At 42.3% G+C, this 13,595-nt stretch overlaps 1 protein-coding gene across 1 annotated transcript in view; it reads right to left on the reverse strand.

Moving 5' to 3' along the window:
- The window catches only part of MKLN1 (muskelin 1), a 94,191-nt gene that overhangs the window by 19,879 nt on the left and 60,717 nt on the right, over positions 1-13,595 (reverse strand). The window contains exons 10-12 of the mRNA XM_032687266.1: positions 7,406-7,618; positions 5,451-5,672; positions 3,754-3,883 (exon numbers count right to left, since the gene is read on the reverse strand). Coding sequence (XP_032543157.1) covers positions 3,754-3,883; positions 5,451-5,672; positions 7,406-7,618 — 565 coding nt within the window. The remainder of the gene's footprint in view (positions 1-3,753; positions 3,884-5,450; positions 5,673-7,405; positions 7,619-13,595) is intronic.

Raw genomic sequence — 13,595 nt, forward strand, 5'->3', positions numbered from 1 at the left:
AATGGATTAATCTTTTAAAAAATGGTAGGTCTGCAAATTGCTCCATGGCATTCCTTGTAATTCCTATAAGATGGAAGCAGCACCTCCTCCCCTGAACTCCAATGCTGAGTGACAGCACACAGGCCAGCTGTTGACACAGCAAGATAATGATTATCCTCTTGGATTTTTCCTGATGAGACTGCACCTGGCAGCCTGCCAAGGAGCAGCTAAGGAGACCATCCGAACAGTTTGGCTGTCATGTTGCCAAAGCAACAATCCAATGTCCAATGCTCAGTTCGCTCTGAGTTTTTAGAAAAAATAGGTCAGTCAGTAAATCTGAATGGAATCCTGAGCTGTGGTATCCCTGCAGGGCATCCTTGGGATTTGAGGACTCTCCACTCTCCTCCTCACCTTCACAGGCAGAGGAAAGGATTTTGGGACTGAGAAGCACTTCACAAGATGAAAGCAGGCACAGTCCCTCACAAAACAAAAGTGCTTCCGTGGCCAGGGATGTGCTGGCCATGGCAAGGGAGATCTCACCTGAGCACAGGCAAAACATGTCAGGTGTCACAAACAGGTGATCAAAACAGAACATTCCAGCTGTTTGGCTGAGCTGGATCCTGGCCATGCTGCTGTGCTATTTTGATTCAGGTTTTCCTGACTTTGCCTTGTTTCTAACCATGCTTTCCTGGGCTGAGCTGTGTCGCCTCTGTCCGTGGTACTTATCCATGAAATTCCCCATCCATCAGGTGCACAGTTCTGTATCTGGAACAAGCACCTGCCCAGCAAAACATGCAGGATCTTCACTGTTAGCTAAAAAACTACTTGTAGATTGCCCAAAGAACCGCTCCACCATTACAAGGAGCCACAAGAAGGTTTAAGGCTTGTTCACATTTGACTTTGGACATTATTCGATGCCAAGGGATAAAAGATGATGTGCATTCTTGTGCAGAAGGACATTCTCCCTCTGACCAAGAGCTCTGACACACCACCTGAGTCAGGGTCAGAGAGGATTATCACAAGAACCTTGACCACAGTGTTCCCATTAGCTTCCTCAGACCTGGAATGACTGTCCATGGTTAGTCATGGATTGTGCATTAAGCGAGTCAGAAATAGTCATTCCAGCCCTGGGGAGACACCTGAGACTGGTGGCATCTCTAGACCCCCTCTGTACTTCAGAGCTACACTCTGGAATATCTTCTTGGGGCTTGGTGGGGATTTTTTTTGTTGGCTGTGTGTTGTTTATATGCTTTTTAAAGTGATTAAGAGTATAAAACTGCCTTTCCTCCAACCACAGGCTCTATCCAACAGTACTAAACTTCCTCCAGTTTCCACCACTACTGCCTTCCTTCACATCCAACACATCATCACAGTTCCATGCCTAAATTTGCTAAAATTATGTCCTTTACTCCAAGTTAAGAAAATTTAACTGCTACTTATCACCCACTATTTTCAAACATGTCAGTAGTAAGTACACAGAACTGCTTGAAAGATCAACATCACAAGCAAAAACAAAAGCAAAGAAACAGCATAAATATCTCACCCAGAAGAAGAGAGCAGCAAAATCAACACATCATCACCACAGTTTTATAGCATTGCAACAACTCCATGTTACTCATAATCCTCAGCGATACGTTTTACTACTTTTAATAAAATCTTCTCACTACTCCAAGAGATACTCGAACAAATGCACAATTAGGTTCTTTTAGAAAGGGTAAAAATCAAAATAGCTCAACTAAGAATAGAACTGAATGCCACATGTGAGCCAGGAACAAAATGTAATCATGGGACTTTATAGGAACATTTAGGTCAGGCATCCTCAACTTGACTCATCACACCGAGCAGCTTAAAACTTCACAGCGACCAGGCAGGGAATCACTTTGTTCAGACAGATCAAAATGGGGCATCAGTACCTAACAAGAGCACAATAAAGACTTGCTTTTCTCGGGTGAAAACAGTGCTGTCAACATTTGCTGTCTGAACCTAACGAGCATTTTGTTCCCTTCCTGTTAAAATGCAAATTATTCCAGCATTTCCTTTCAAAAGCAATGGAAATGTTCAGATCTGTTTGTTTACTCCCTGCACACAGGAGAACAGTAAACCCAGAGATCGACTGGTGAACTATGTCCAATGAGTCATTTTCTTACCAAAAAAAAAAAAAAAAAAAAAAAAAGGAAAAGATCTTCTATTCACCACTTCAGGGCCTGTGGGAATGGGGAGGAGGGCTAAAAATTATAGTCTCTCTTACTCAGCTGAGCCTTGCAGTTCATATACTCTGAAAAGCAGAGCTCAGTGTCTTCTCCAGCTGTTAAGACAAGCTCAGTATCTTTAAAATCTGAAGCAGACACAGGTGCCAGCTTAAAGCCACGTGTTTTAAGGCTTCTGGCTACGAAGAAATGTAGTTTGAAAAGCTCAAAATGGCAGAATGCTGGCAATTTCCTGGAAAAAAAAAAAATCAATTCTTTAAAAGCTCTGAGGATAACAAACAGTGCGTGGGTGTGTGTGGAGCAGCATCAGGCAACACGCAGGCACCTGAATAAAGGAGACTGTCAACAATCCAAGCTGGTTCCTTCTTGGAAGCACTCAAGTAAATAAATGACTCCAGAGAATAAGAGCTTGGGTACTTTTCTCCCTTGTTGGCATAACTAGATTAACAGGCAAACAATAACTCGTAACCATCAATAATTCACTTCAAACGTTCAGCAAAATTACTTGCTAAAAATGAAGCCTGATCAGAAGAAGGAAGGCAGCCTAAATTCAAGATAAATTAGCTTCCTGGGATTTTGGTAACTGGGAGAAGAGAAAACAAGATCAGGACCGAATATAAATAATATTGAGAAATATTCCCATGGTAGTACACAGTGAGACTCCAATTTCAAATTCTGAGTTGTATGATGAAAATCATGGTATTTCTAACAGGAAAATGATGTGTTTATACAAGCAGAAATCCTTTTTGAAAAAAAACAAGAACATTTTTCTCTGTCATTTGAGGAGAAAAGGTATAAAATCAGTTCTTTATGGTTATGTTACAGGCCTTTTGGGTGTTTCTAAAAGATTTCTGTCATACAGAACTCTGCCTGGGGTACACAGCTCCAGTGGTACAAACCAAACAGAGCTGAAGCCTTGCTCCCTTCCTCCTGCCTTTTTTTTTTGGCACTTCCTGATATTTGTTACAAATGTAACAGAACAACAGGTTGGTCTCATCTTTCTGGTCAGTTCCTGTCAGCCAAAACAACTTTTGTCCCTCCAATTCTCTGTCTCTGAGCATCCTCTCTGCCTTTCTGCATCTCAAACCAAGCAGATTTTAGGGTATCTCTCACTTAGCGAAAACAGAAAAATAAAGATTTGCTTTCTCCTTTCCAGATTTAAAGAAAAAACTTTTTTCAGGTGTTTTTGGTTTTTTTTTTTTTTTGGTTTTGCTAGAGTTTCAAAAGAGGTATTTTTCATTCTTATTTTGCTCTTTGTTTTGGTGTTTTGTTGGTTTTTTTTTTTCTTTTGAGGTGCTATATGGTTTCATGCATCAATTATTTGTATTGAGCTGAAGGTGGTCAGTGTCAAATGACAGAAAGGACAGAAGAGCTGGCATAAGTTTAACCTAAATACTGTGGAGTTTACTTGGGTATGGAGGGCTAGTTAAGGATGCCAACCTGATCCCACAGGACACTGGACCTGGCCTCTCACCTATATATTTCTCCTTTTACAATATTTCACCTTTCACAACTCATTTCTCATTTGTACCAATGGAAAGAAATGATTATGAAGATCTCCTCTTACCCATCCCTGAATCTTTCTTCGTGCCATCTGATATAATGTCCACGTGGTCACTGTCCACATCATAGCTGAAGAAGTCATTCAAGTAAGTCTTTGATCTCTGGCCACCAAACACGTACAAGCAGCGATTTTTCTGGAATGAAGGGGGGGAGAAAAAGTCTTTACAAAGTTCAAGGAATTATGTTGAGTCAACTGTGACCATTAATCATAAAAATCACAGAATGGTCTGGCTTGGAAAGGACCTTCAATATCACACAGTTTCAACCCCCTGCCATAGGCAGTGACACCTTCCACCACACCAGGCTGCTCCAAGCCCTGTCCAACCTGGCCTTGGACACTTCCAGGGATGGGGCAGCAATTAATGAATCAAAGAAGAATAGAGATGTTTCTCCTAAGTTTAAAAATCACTGTAAGTACTGTAGCCCTGTCTCATCCAGCTTTAACTCCAGAACATTATAACACCAATTCATCTTTCAAGTTTAATATTAAAGAATTAACAGTCCCTGTGTCTAAAACCCATCAGATCATAACTTCACTGTTAAAAACAGGACAGGAATAAGAGACAGACTGTAGGAGAAACCCTCCAGGTACCAGCACATTACTAAGTTCACAACAGGCAAATGGCAAGCAGAAAGCCAAGAATAACAGGTTTATTACTTCTTTCAAGTTTGCCAAGTGGAAAGTCTGTAAGAGGCAGATTATTATTCTTTCAAATGGTTGAGAAAACAGAAAAGGACTTAAACTTGCACAACCTGTGCTTACAGAAACCAGTATTCTTACATTTATCACAGACACATACTGGAAAGATCCTCAGGTGCCTGTGCAGAATTTCGTGTTGCAATATGTTTTTCATCAGATTTTAAAGAGCTATTCAAAATCAAAATAAAATTGAAGGCTCTGAAAGCCCAGTATTCACTCTAAAAATTCTGATCTTCCATTGGAAAGGGAAAGAGAAACAAATTCAGTAATTTCTTCAAATTGGTGGGTTTTGAATTGGTGGTATCAGTAAATAATGTCACAACATTAATTTTAATTCTCATCTCCTGAATTCTCCTCTTTAACTCTCTTCTCTTAAATAAACATGTGGTTGATGAGCACAGCTGGAAAGGCAATGGAAGGTGGGGTTTAATGCCTAATACTAAATAAAATGCTACCCACACCCCACTCCACCAACTCCTCTGCTTTTCCATGAGGCTCTGGATGAAGTGCCTGTTATTCCATTGTGCCCAGCTGTCAACAGCTGCTCAGGACAACAAACTGCAGCTGAGTGCTCAGCACCATGGGCTGTGAGGCCTGTGCAACTTGATGCACACCTACTGAGTCCCATTCCAGTAAGAGTATCTATTAGACCAGAAGCTTCTAAATTGCTCTACCAACTTAAAAAAGAACAATTCTTTAGGTCAAATTGAACCATAGCCTTCGGGCCTATTTACTACTATTCCACTAAAATTAACTCATTAAAACTCACCTCGTTTTTTACTTGAAATATTACTCAGCTGAACTCATGAAAGCCCCAAGACTTGAATTAGTACCTCCTGCACTTACCAAAGCAGCACCAGAATGTCCACGAACACAGAACTGAGTGAGACAAACACACCTCTCAGGGGATTAAAGAGTTTCAAATTTTCAAGAAAAATCAAAACCAGCTGTTCTCCTTAAAAGTCAGGCATCATCAATCAAAGCAGGGCGTGGATACTTACAGAATGGAACAACATACAGTGGCCTATCCGGGACTGGATATCCTCGGGTCCAGCATTGCAGGAATCCTCTCGCAGAAGTTTCCATGTCTGGCATTGGCAGTCGAAAGCAAACAACCCACTGAACTGTGGCTCACTGGCTCTGCTGTCATCCACACTGCCATTGCAGGTCAGGATTCGGCCTCCAAAGGTGTAGATCATGTGTTTTTCAGAATCCATACACATCTGCAAGGACCAGAGAAGCAGTTTTAAGCCAGCACATTGAAAGTTAAAAACTCTGAGATTTAAGATTAAACATTCCTTTTCTGCAAGCCATACCTAAGTTAGCACTCTGTACATCTCCTGAGCCTCCAACAAACAGGGAAGAACACACATCTGCATGGCTGTCAGGTATCAATCTCATAAAATTAATTTAAAATGTAATTTCTATGTACTGCTTAATAAGGAAAAAAAAAATAAGCGTACCCTTTATCACCTACAAAACCTTATCTCTAGCTGCTGATTTCAGGGAAAAATATTTTAGAGTCTTTCTCAAGGATCCTCAACCAGAGAGTTAACAGAATATCACCTTTGGTAATGGCTGTGCAGGGAAAAATTCAAAATCCCTGCTAATTCACTGCCCACCACTCGGTCGATGCAAAAGTCAGTCTGTGATTTGTTACTCTGATTCCATCCCCAGCACACTTTTACTGTTACCCCCATTACCTGAACACAAAGGGGCATAAACCCAGCCAAGGATTCCTGATGGGACTGCAGCAGAAATATGTTTTACCCCCAAGCCTGACTTGAGTATATGGCACACAAGAAAAGCACTGCAGCACAAATCAAACCAAACTCCCTGACTCCAGGTGATGTTTTTCAGACAGAGCATTACAAAACACCGGGGGGGGGAAGCAAACCAACAGACAAGATTACAGTAAGATAGAGATGCTACTCAGCAAAGCCTACACAAAACACCTCTATTGCAGCACATTTTTGAAGGTTAAATAAAAACTGCTATCGCAGTAGGTGCTAAGGGAGAGGAGAGGAAGAGCTGCAGATTGATAAAGAATTTAGTGAGGACACAGGAGACGGCAAGGAGAAAAAAAGGAGCCATTTCAGGAGACAAACAAGGTACCCAGAGTGGCCTTGCCAGCTGACAATTTCCTTGTGCCTCTTCCCCAACACCTGGAGACTGGTACTTTTTATTAATAGAACAGAAAGACTGATTGGCTTTTGTTCTGCAGACATGGCGTATCTTTAATTTTCGGTGTCAGCAGAAAGGCACATTGTGCTGGCAAACAACAGCTTTGGTTACAAAACAGCCAGCACCAATAAAACACATCTTGGGCTGCCTTAAAAATGAGCCCTGATGTGCTGTTTCTTGGCAATGCTTTATAACAAAATCAATTGAGAACAAAATACCTTTTTCCAGTAGACAAAAGCCAGTGAACGCACAACATAAGTAAAGGAGTTGTCAGTCTGCACACGTGGGTAGGTGTGGCTTTTTAAGGGATTAGCAGCCACTCCTCTAAGGTGTTTCAATCGTGATAAAGCAAGTACATAACTCAATTTGAAGGAATCCTGCTCTTGTGTTGGCCTCATTCCAGCAGCCTGCTTGGAATATTATTCCAAAGGTACCAAGCACAGCTTTCCAAGTTGCTCCCCAACGGCCTCGAGAAGGCAGATCTGCAAACCCAGCTCAAGGAGGCTGATTAAAACCAGATGAATCGTGCTTTGAGCTTTAATAAAACGTGTCTTAATAAAATGGATTTGTTTGCAAAGGTTTTTATGATCCTTCTGACTCAGTTTGATGAGAATACCAGCATTAAACAGCAATGCTGTTAGAATTTAACTGAGGGCACGTCACACCCTCCTCACCCCTTCTCCGGGTTACCTGGTACAGCACTTCTAAATCACAGATCAAATCTGACTCTCCAGCACCGAGACCTTGCAGGAGGAGTGTGAGTGTGGCTGACCTGATGATCAAACACCAGCTTGGGGCCTCCATCAGCTGCAGTGTCCTCGCTCAGTAACATCCAAGTGTTGGTGTCAATGTCGTAGCGATAGAAGTCACTTTTCAGGGACTTGCTGTTCCTCACGGAGGAATCCAGGTAACGGCCCAGCGTGTAGATCTGCCTCCGCTGGATGTCAATGCACATCTTGTGACAAGATCTGGCACTGGGACCACTCTAAGAGAGAACAAGACCACAGAAAGAAGACAATCATAGATTTAATATCGCTCCAGGGAGGTGACTAAGGGCAAATACGTATTATCAGCAACTAGAACTCAGGAAAATCTGCTTGTAATCAAAGACAGGATTAATACATAAGTAACTACAAGAAGACATCCCGTTACTTGTCATTTAGAAAGACACCAGCAAAAACCTTAATGCACTTGTCACAACAGACTTGTGACTTGGACCTTTTTTGTCAGATTCCTTAGAAAAGTTTCCTCCAGAAGTGATTCTCAGAGGCCTGTGAAAGCTACTTGAACTTTTAAAGTAACAGAAGTTGATGCACATGAGAGGCAAATTAAGATGTCACAGCCTATAAATAGCCACACAGGAAGAAGATTAAGAAGTGCTCTATTACAAGAGCCTCTGTTTTATTAATAGGTTGTTTTCTAACAGATCATAAGCAGACACTCCCACAAGCAATCACATCCCATAATGGGTCTGGGAAGGTAACAAAAGCACTCCCTGTCCTTCACAAATAGATATGGTCCTTCCAGCCTCCAACCAAAAGAAAGTTTCCCACGGTAAGCAAAGCTGCCCTAAGTCATGGTCTTCAAGAGAAACACAGAGAGTGCCCCTGACAAATTATTATGGGCTAATCCACCCAGGAGTGCTCAAGTTAAATCAAGGAGTGATTTATTCAATGACATTATGATGATGATACACAGTACTGGGCAGTGACCTTTCTGCTCCCAAATCTAATTTTAAGGGCCTTCATACACTTACCTTGAAACACGAGGAGTGATATTCTGGTACTCAAAAATACTAGAAATCAAGATGTGCAGAGCCTTACTTGCAAAATATCAGACAAAAGAAAAACATGGCATCAGGAGCACAGATCAGTTCCGTAGTTTATTTAGGGTTTGTATAATTTTGGCACTTCACAAACGAGGATGCCAGAACAAGGCTGGCTGACCTGAGAGTCTGGAAACCAACGTGAACACGGGGAAGATTTGAAGTGACAAAGGAAGGTAAGATGTGCAGAGGACTGAAGTATGAAAGACCAAAAGGTGTGATGGGCAGGTAGAGGGAGTGGATTCTGCTCCTCTACTCTGCCCTGGTGAGACCCCACCTGCAGAGCTGCCTCCAGCTCTGGGGTCCAACAGCACAGGAAGGACATGGACCTGATTGGGTTTGGTCCAGAGGAAGCCACAGAGATGCTCTGAGGGCTGGAGCCCCTCTGCTCTGGAGCCAGGCTGGGAGAGCTGGAGGTGTTCACCTGGAGAATAAAAGGCTCCAGGGAGACCTATGAGTGTCTCTTCCAGGACCTAAAGAGGCTCCAAGAGAGCTGGAGAGGGACCTGGGACAAGGGATGGAGTGACAGGACAAGGGGGAATGGCTTCAAAGTGACAGAAGGCAGGGTTAAATTGGATATTGGGGAGAAATTCTTCCCTGTGAGGGTGGTGAGGCCCTGGCCCAGGTTGCCCAGAGAAGCTGTGGTTGCCCCTGAATCCCTGGAAGTGTTCAAAGCCAGGTTGGCCAGGGCTTGGAGCAACCTGGGATAGTGGAAGGTGTCCCTGCCCATGGCAGAGGGGCTGGAACTGGATCATCTTTAAGGTCCCTTCAAACCTAAACTGTTCTATGGTCCTATAAAAAATAATCTATTGAAAGCTACAGAAAAATAAAGATCATACAAGTAGGTAAACGTAGCAATTCACCATTTATTAGGAAACTTAAAGCCACAATAAATAATTAGCAGAATATTTGTTCCATGTGCTCACAAGTACTGATTTATGAAAAAAATGTATCTTCATAATTGTACCATTTCACTCCAACAATTCTACTGAAATTTAAAGTATGCTGATGGAACATGCATCACTAAATTGGATAAAACATGAAAGGAAGCATTACATCTCTGTAGTCTAAAGCCTTTACTATTCATCTTACAGAATTCAATTTCTCAATTAAACAATGGTTCCAGGAAACTGTTTACAGTAGTTCAAAAGACAAAGTGAACAGGTGAACTGAATTGTTCATATTTTGTAAATATGAAGCATTATGTCAGCAGTGATTACAGCTCTGAGGATTAGTTACTTCATGGTAATTAAGATAATATTCTTTTCTGAAAAAAATTAAAAAGTACTGATAGCAGTGAAATACTACCATAAAATCCTGAAATGCAGTAAAAGCTCATTCATTGCCTTTGGTCACATGGAAGACGATAGGGAAGGCAACAACATAATTTACTTTGTTACTAGAAAATACAAAATAGTACCTTCCAGAGGACCCTGTTCCAAACACACGGGGGAGTTTCTCTGCATGAGAAGCACCAATTTGTGTATACAGCAAGGCTGCCCCTGACTCACAAATAGGTCACCCCAGCATGCAAAGTCCATCCCAAGCCCTGCAGCTGGGACACTGAAGGATATGGCACCAGTCCTCTGCCAGCCAGCACATATTTGCCTTGGCACAGCTGCCCTGTAGGTGAAAGGTGAAGACCCACCTGTGCTTTCTGACCCTCTGTCAGGTCACTGCAGTTTTTTAATTGAACCAGATGATTTAAGTATCATCCCCCACTCCCTCATCTCTATGTGTACTAAAGTAAATTCTCCCAAACTTGCTCAAATAGCGTTCTTTGGCCGTTTGAAGAATAAATCTCCAATTTAGCCATTTCAGACCTGCCTTGCCAAGAAAAGCTGCATCATCAACCCAAATTTGTCTGAGTACAGACATGAGGCTGAGACACTTCACACACAATACCCATTTCAAGCCACTGGCAACAACACCACAGTTGCTACACCAAGCATACAAACAAAAGAATTTCCTAAGTCTACTCTAAAATGAGAGAAGAATCAAGGATAAATGCCTACTTTCTTGAATTATATCCACACCACATCTCACATGGTAATAGCTCCCTTTCTAAAGAGCTATTAAGGTTTTAAGGTTGATCATTTCATCAAACTTCATCAGCTTGAGTTCACTCAAGAACAGAGCCTGCCATAGTGTGAACTACCTCTTGTAATAAAGAAAACTTCACCCAGTTCAAAATCTGTTCTCAAAGAAAACTGAACTTCTGCCTGCACACCACTCACAACATCACGTGGAACCTGTCAAAAGTTTCCTACTGAGCCTACAGGTTTACCAGTATGAGTAAATAAGTCCATCAACAGTGGTACACGTTGGTTTGACATTTGAGGCAGAAGAGAGGAAAGGTCAAATCTGTGTTCACTTGAGAGCTACTCGACCATGGAAGTCCTTGTAGTATGAACATGCTTCAAAGGGGTACACAAAGTCCATTTACAGAGACACAGCAAATGACTAAAAACACTTCAGGGCACATGTGGTTGAGTGAATCAAGTGACTGTGAATGTTCATCCAAAGACGTGTCACTCCATGTGGTTACAAGAGCAGTCTGTCTGGACAAAGAACACATTGCTACAACTTGTCATGGACAGAGTGTCCCACCAAATCCACATGGGAAAGTTTGTTGATTCCATGAGTGACCCTTTAAAAGCAACAAGTGAGAAGAATGGCCCATGACAGAGATGACTCACTCTAACCTACAGCTGAAGAGATCAAGTAGTGAGAGAGCAGGACAACCACTTTTTGTCCCCCTTGCCAGTATGGTGGCTGGTGACAACCCATGAATAGATGTCCCAAGATGAGTGGATCTTACTAGAGATCTCTATACCCTTCTTGACATTCAGGCCTTATCACCCAAAAAACCCCTGCAGATACACAAAAAGTACCTACTGTACTTGTTACTCTTCTAAACATACTGATTTACAAACATGTTTGCAGCTAATACAGACATTTTTACCTGCATGCTTGTAACCACAAGAGAATATTAAATACCCCCAAGTCTTCTCAAGCAGAGCAGAAGGCAAATCACAGTTTTGACCAGTTGCCATTTATCTGCTTCTGTGGTTATATGAACTCATAACAAACCAGTGCAAGACTCCTCATCCCTGGAAGTGTTCAAGACCAGGTTGGATGGGGCTCAGAGCAACCTTGTCTAGTGGACGGTGTCCCTGCCCATGGTAGGGGGTTGGAACAAGATAATCTTTAAGATCCCTTCCAACCCAAACCATTCCATGATTTTATGATTAAATACTCTTCTTTAGATCTGGTTTCTTCAAACTGTTTTCAAAGTTGTTCACACGTGGAACCCACACTTTTGCAGATGAAGCTTTGTGACCTGACTGACTGAGGTAGCAGAGATGTTACTTCCCAGAGCTCATCTTCAATGAAACAGACTCCAGAAAAGCCACAGCCAGCAACAGCGCCCAAAGGACCTGAACAAACACCAGCTTGGGGGACTCCTTCCAATTCTCCTCAGGAAGCTCCTGGCACACACACACACTGCAGAAACCACACGTGAAAGAGGCTTGTGACTAGGCTAAGTTCTTATTCAGGTGGCAAGCAATGTGTTAGGCTGCCTCGGCCAGTGCCTCTGCTGCTGCCAAGGCTGAGATGGCAGCAGGAAAGCATTAGCATATCACATTTCTAACCTACAGGACACCAAACAATACCAAAAACTACTGAGCACAGGCACTGCTGGGTTTCTGGGGAACTCAATAAGTGCCCACACGGAGCCAGGACTAACCTGAACAAAGTGGCTCTGTGCCACCCAGCCCCACCATACAATCAGCACAGCACAATAACAGCTAAGACAGATTAAACAGCAAGTGCCACGGCCCCCTTTGGAAGTGCCACAAAATCCCAAGCTTTATGCCCTGCTCTGATGTTCTTCCTCAAACAGGTTGGTCTTGACGCAACTCCTCTGGTCTCTAAAACACAGATAAACGCCCTGATGAGGGTGGGTTGGTGAGGAAAGGAAGAGAGTCTGTATAGCCAGGAGCACTTAAGACAGGCTTTCAATCCTTTAAGCACCCAAGGCCAAATAGGATTTTTAGGTTTCGTCAGTGCTACACGAAATTCAATTGTGCAACGCCAAGTGAATACACAGTATACTTTATGAAAAGCCTTCTCAACATGCTAAGCCACTTTATAAAATCTAATTAGAGCTTTCTTCATTTAACTTGCAAATGCTGAAAGCAATTATCCCACTTAAGGACTAACTTACAAAACGTTTTCAAAAAGCAACACAACGGCAGCGAGAGACAACACTGCCTCCTTGGAATAATTGATTTGTTCCTATACAGGAGAGAAAGGATTGGGACTCGGCTCCTTAGGGCAGGGGCTGCTCAAATCACTCTTTATGCCAGAATCAGCAGGCATCATCTTAGCAACAGCATCATGGCATGCTCTGCTAAGGCACAAACATGATAGCTTTTATTTTTTTGGTTTGTTTTTAAATAAATGTCCTATGAACCTCCTCTAATGTGAACATGACCTCAGGGAACCAGTTCCACTCCCCATCCCACCCTCCCAAAAAATACTGGGGGAGCTTGGCTTCTTTTGGTTATCATAACCTTTTGCAAATAAAGGGTTTTCAGTTGCAAGAAAAATCTGTTTTATTCAGACCAATCCAGATGAAAAACCTCAGGAGCAAGCCTGGACCGTGTTCAAGAGTCAGGGAAATAAAAACAAAGAACAGCTGACTAATTCTCTGCTCTTGGTCCTGTAAAAGACTGAGTGGAATGTGAACACTGCCTCCAGTATAAAGTTCAAAAATAAGCGTCATGAGGTAAATGCTCTTGTCCTAAAGCAAACTAGGACGAGGACATAAAAAGACACAAACAACCTACTTTGTTTCCAGTCCTGAGAGCAGCCTGTCATGCAACAAATAGTCCCTCCTGCCTACACACAACTGCAGAGATTAATTGCTCTCATTTCCTAGTTTTGGAGTATAATTCACAGCCTCCCCCCCCAAAAAAAAACAAAAAGAAAAAAAAAAGGGAAAGTTCCCCACAATCTTGAAAATGAAAGGAAATGCATATTATTCTTGGCATTCATTCAAGTCCATGTGCTTTAAGATTAGAGCTTGTTAGTGCTTTATCAATGGCAGTCTTCAGCCAATGCTCTCCCA

This window comes from Chiroxiphia lanceolata, chromosome 5, assembly GCF_009829145.1.
Source record: "Chiroxiphia lanceolata isolate bChiLan1 chromosome 5, bChiLan1.pri, whole genome shotgun sequence".
NCBI lineage: Eukaryota > Metazoa > Chordata > Aves > Passeriformes > Pipridae > Chiroxiphia > Chiroxiphia lanceolata.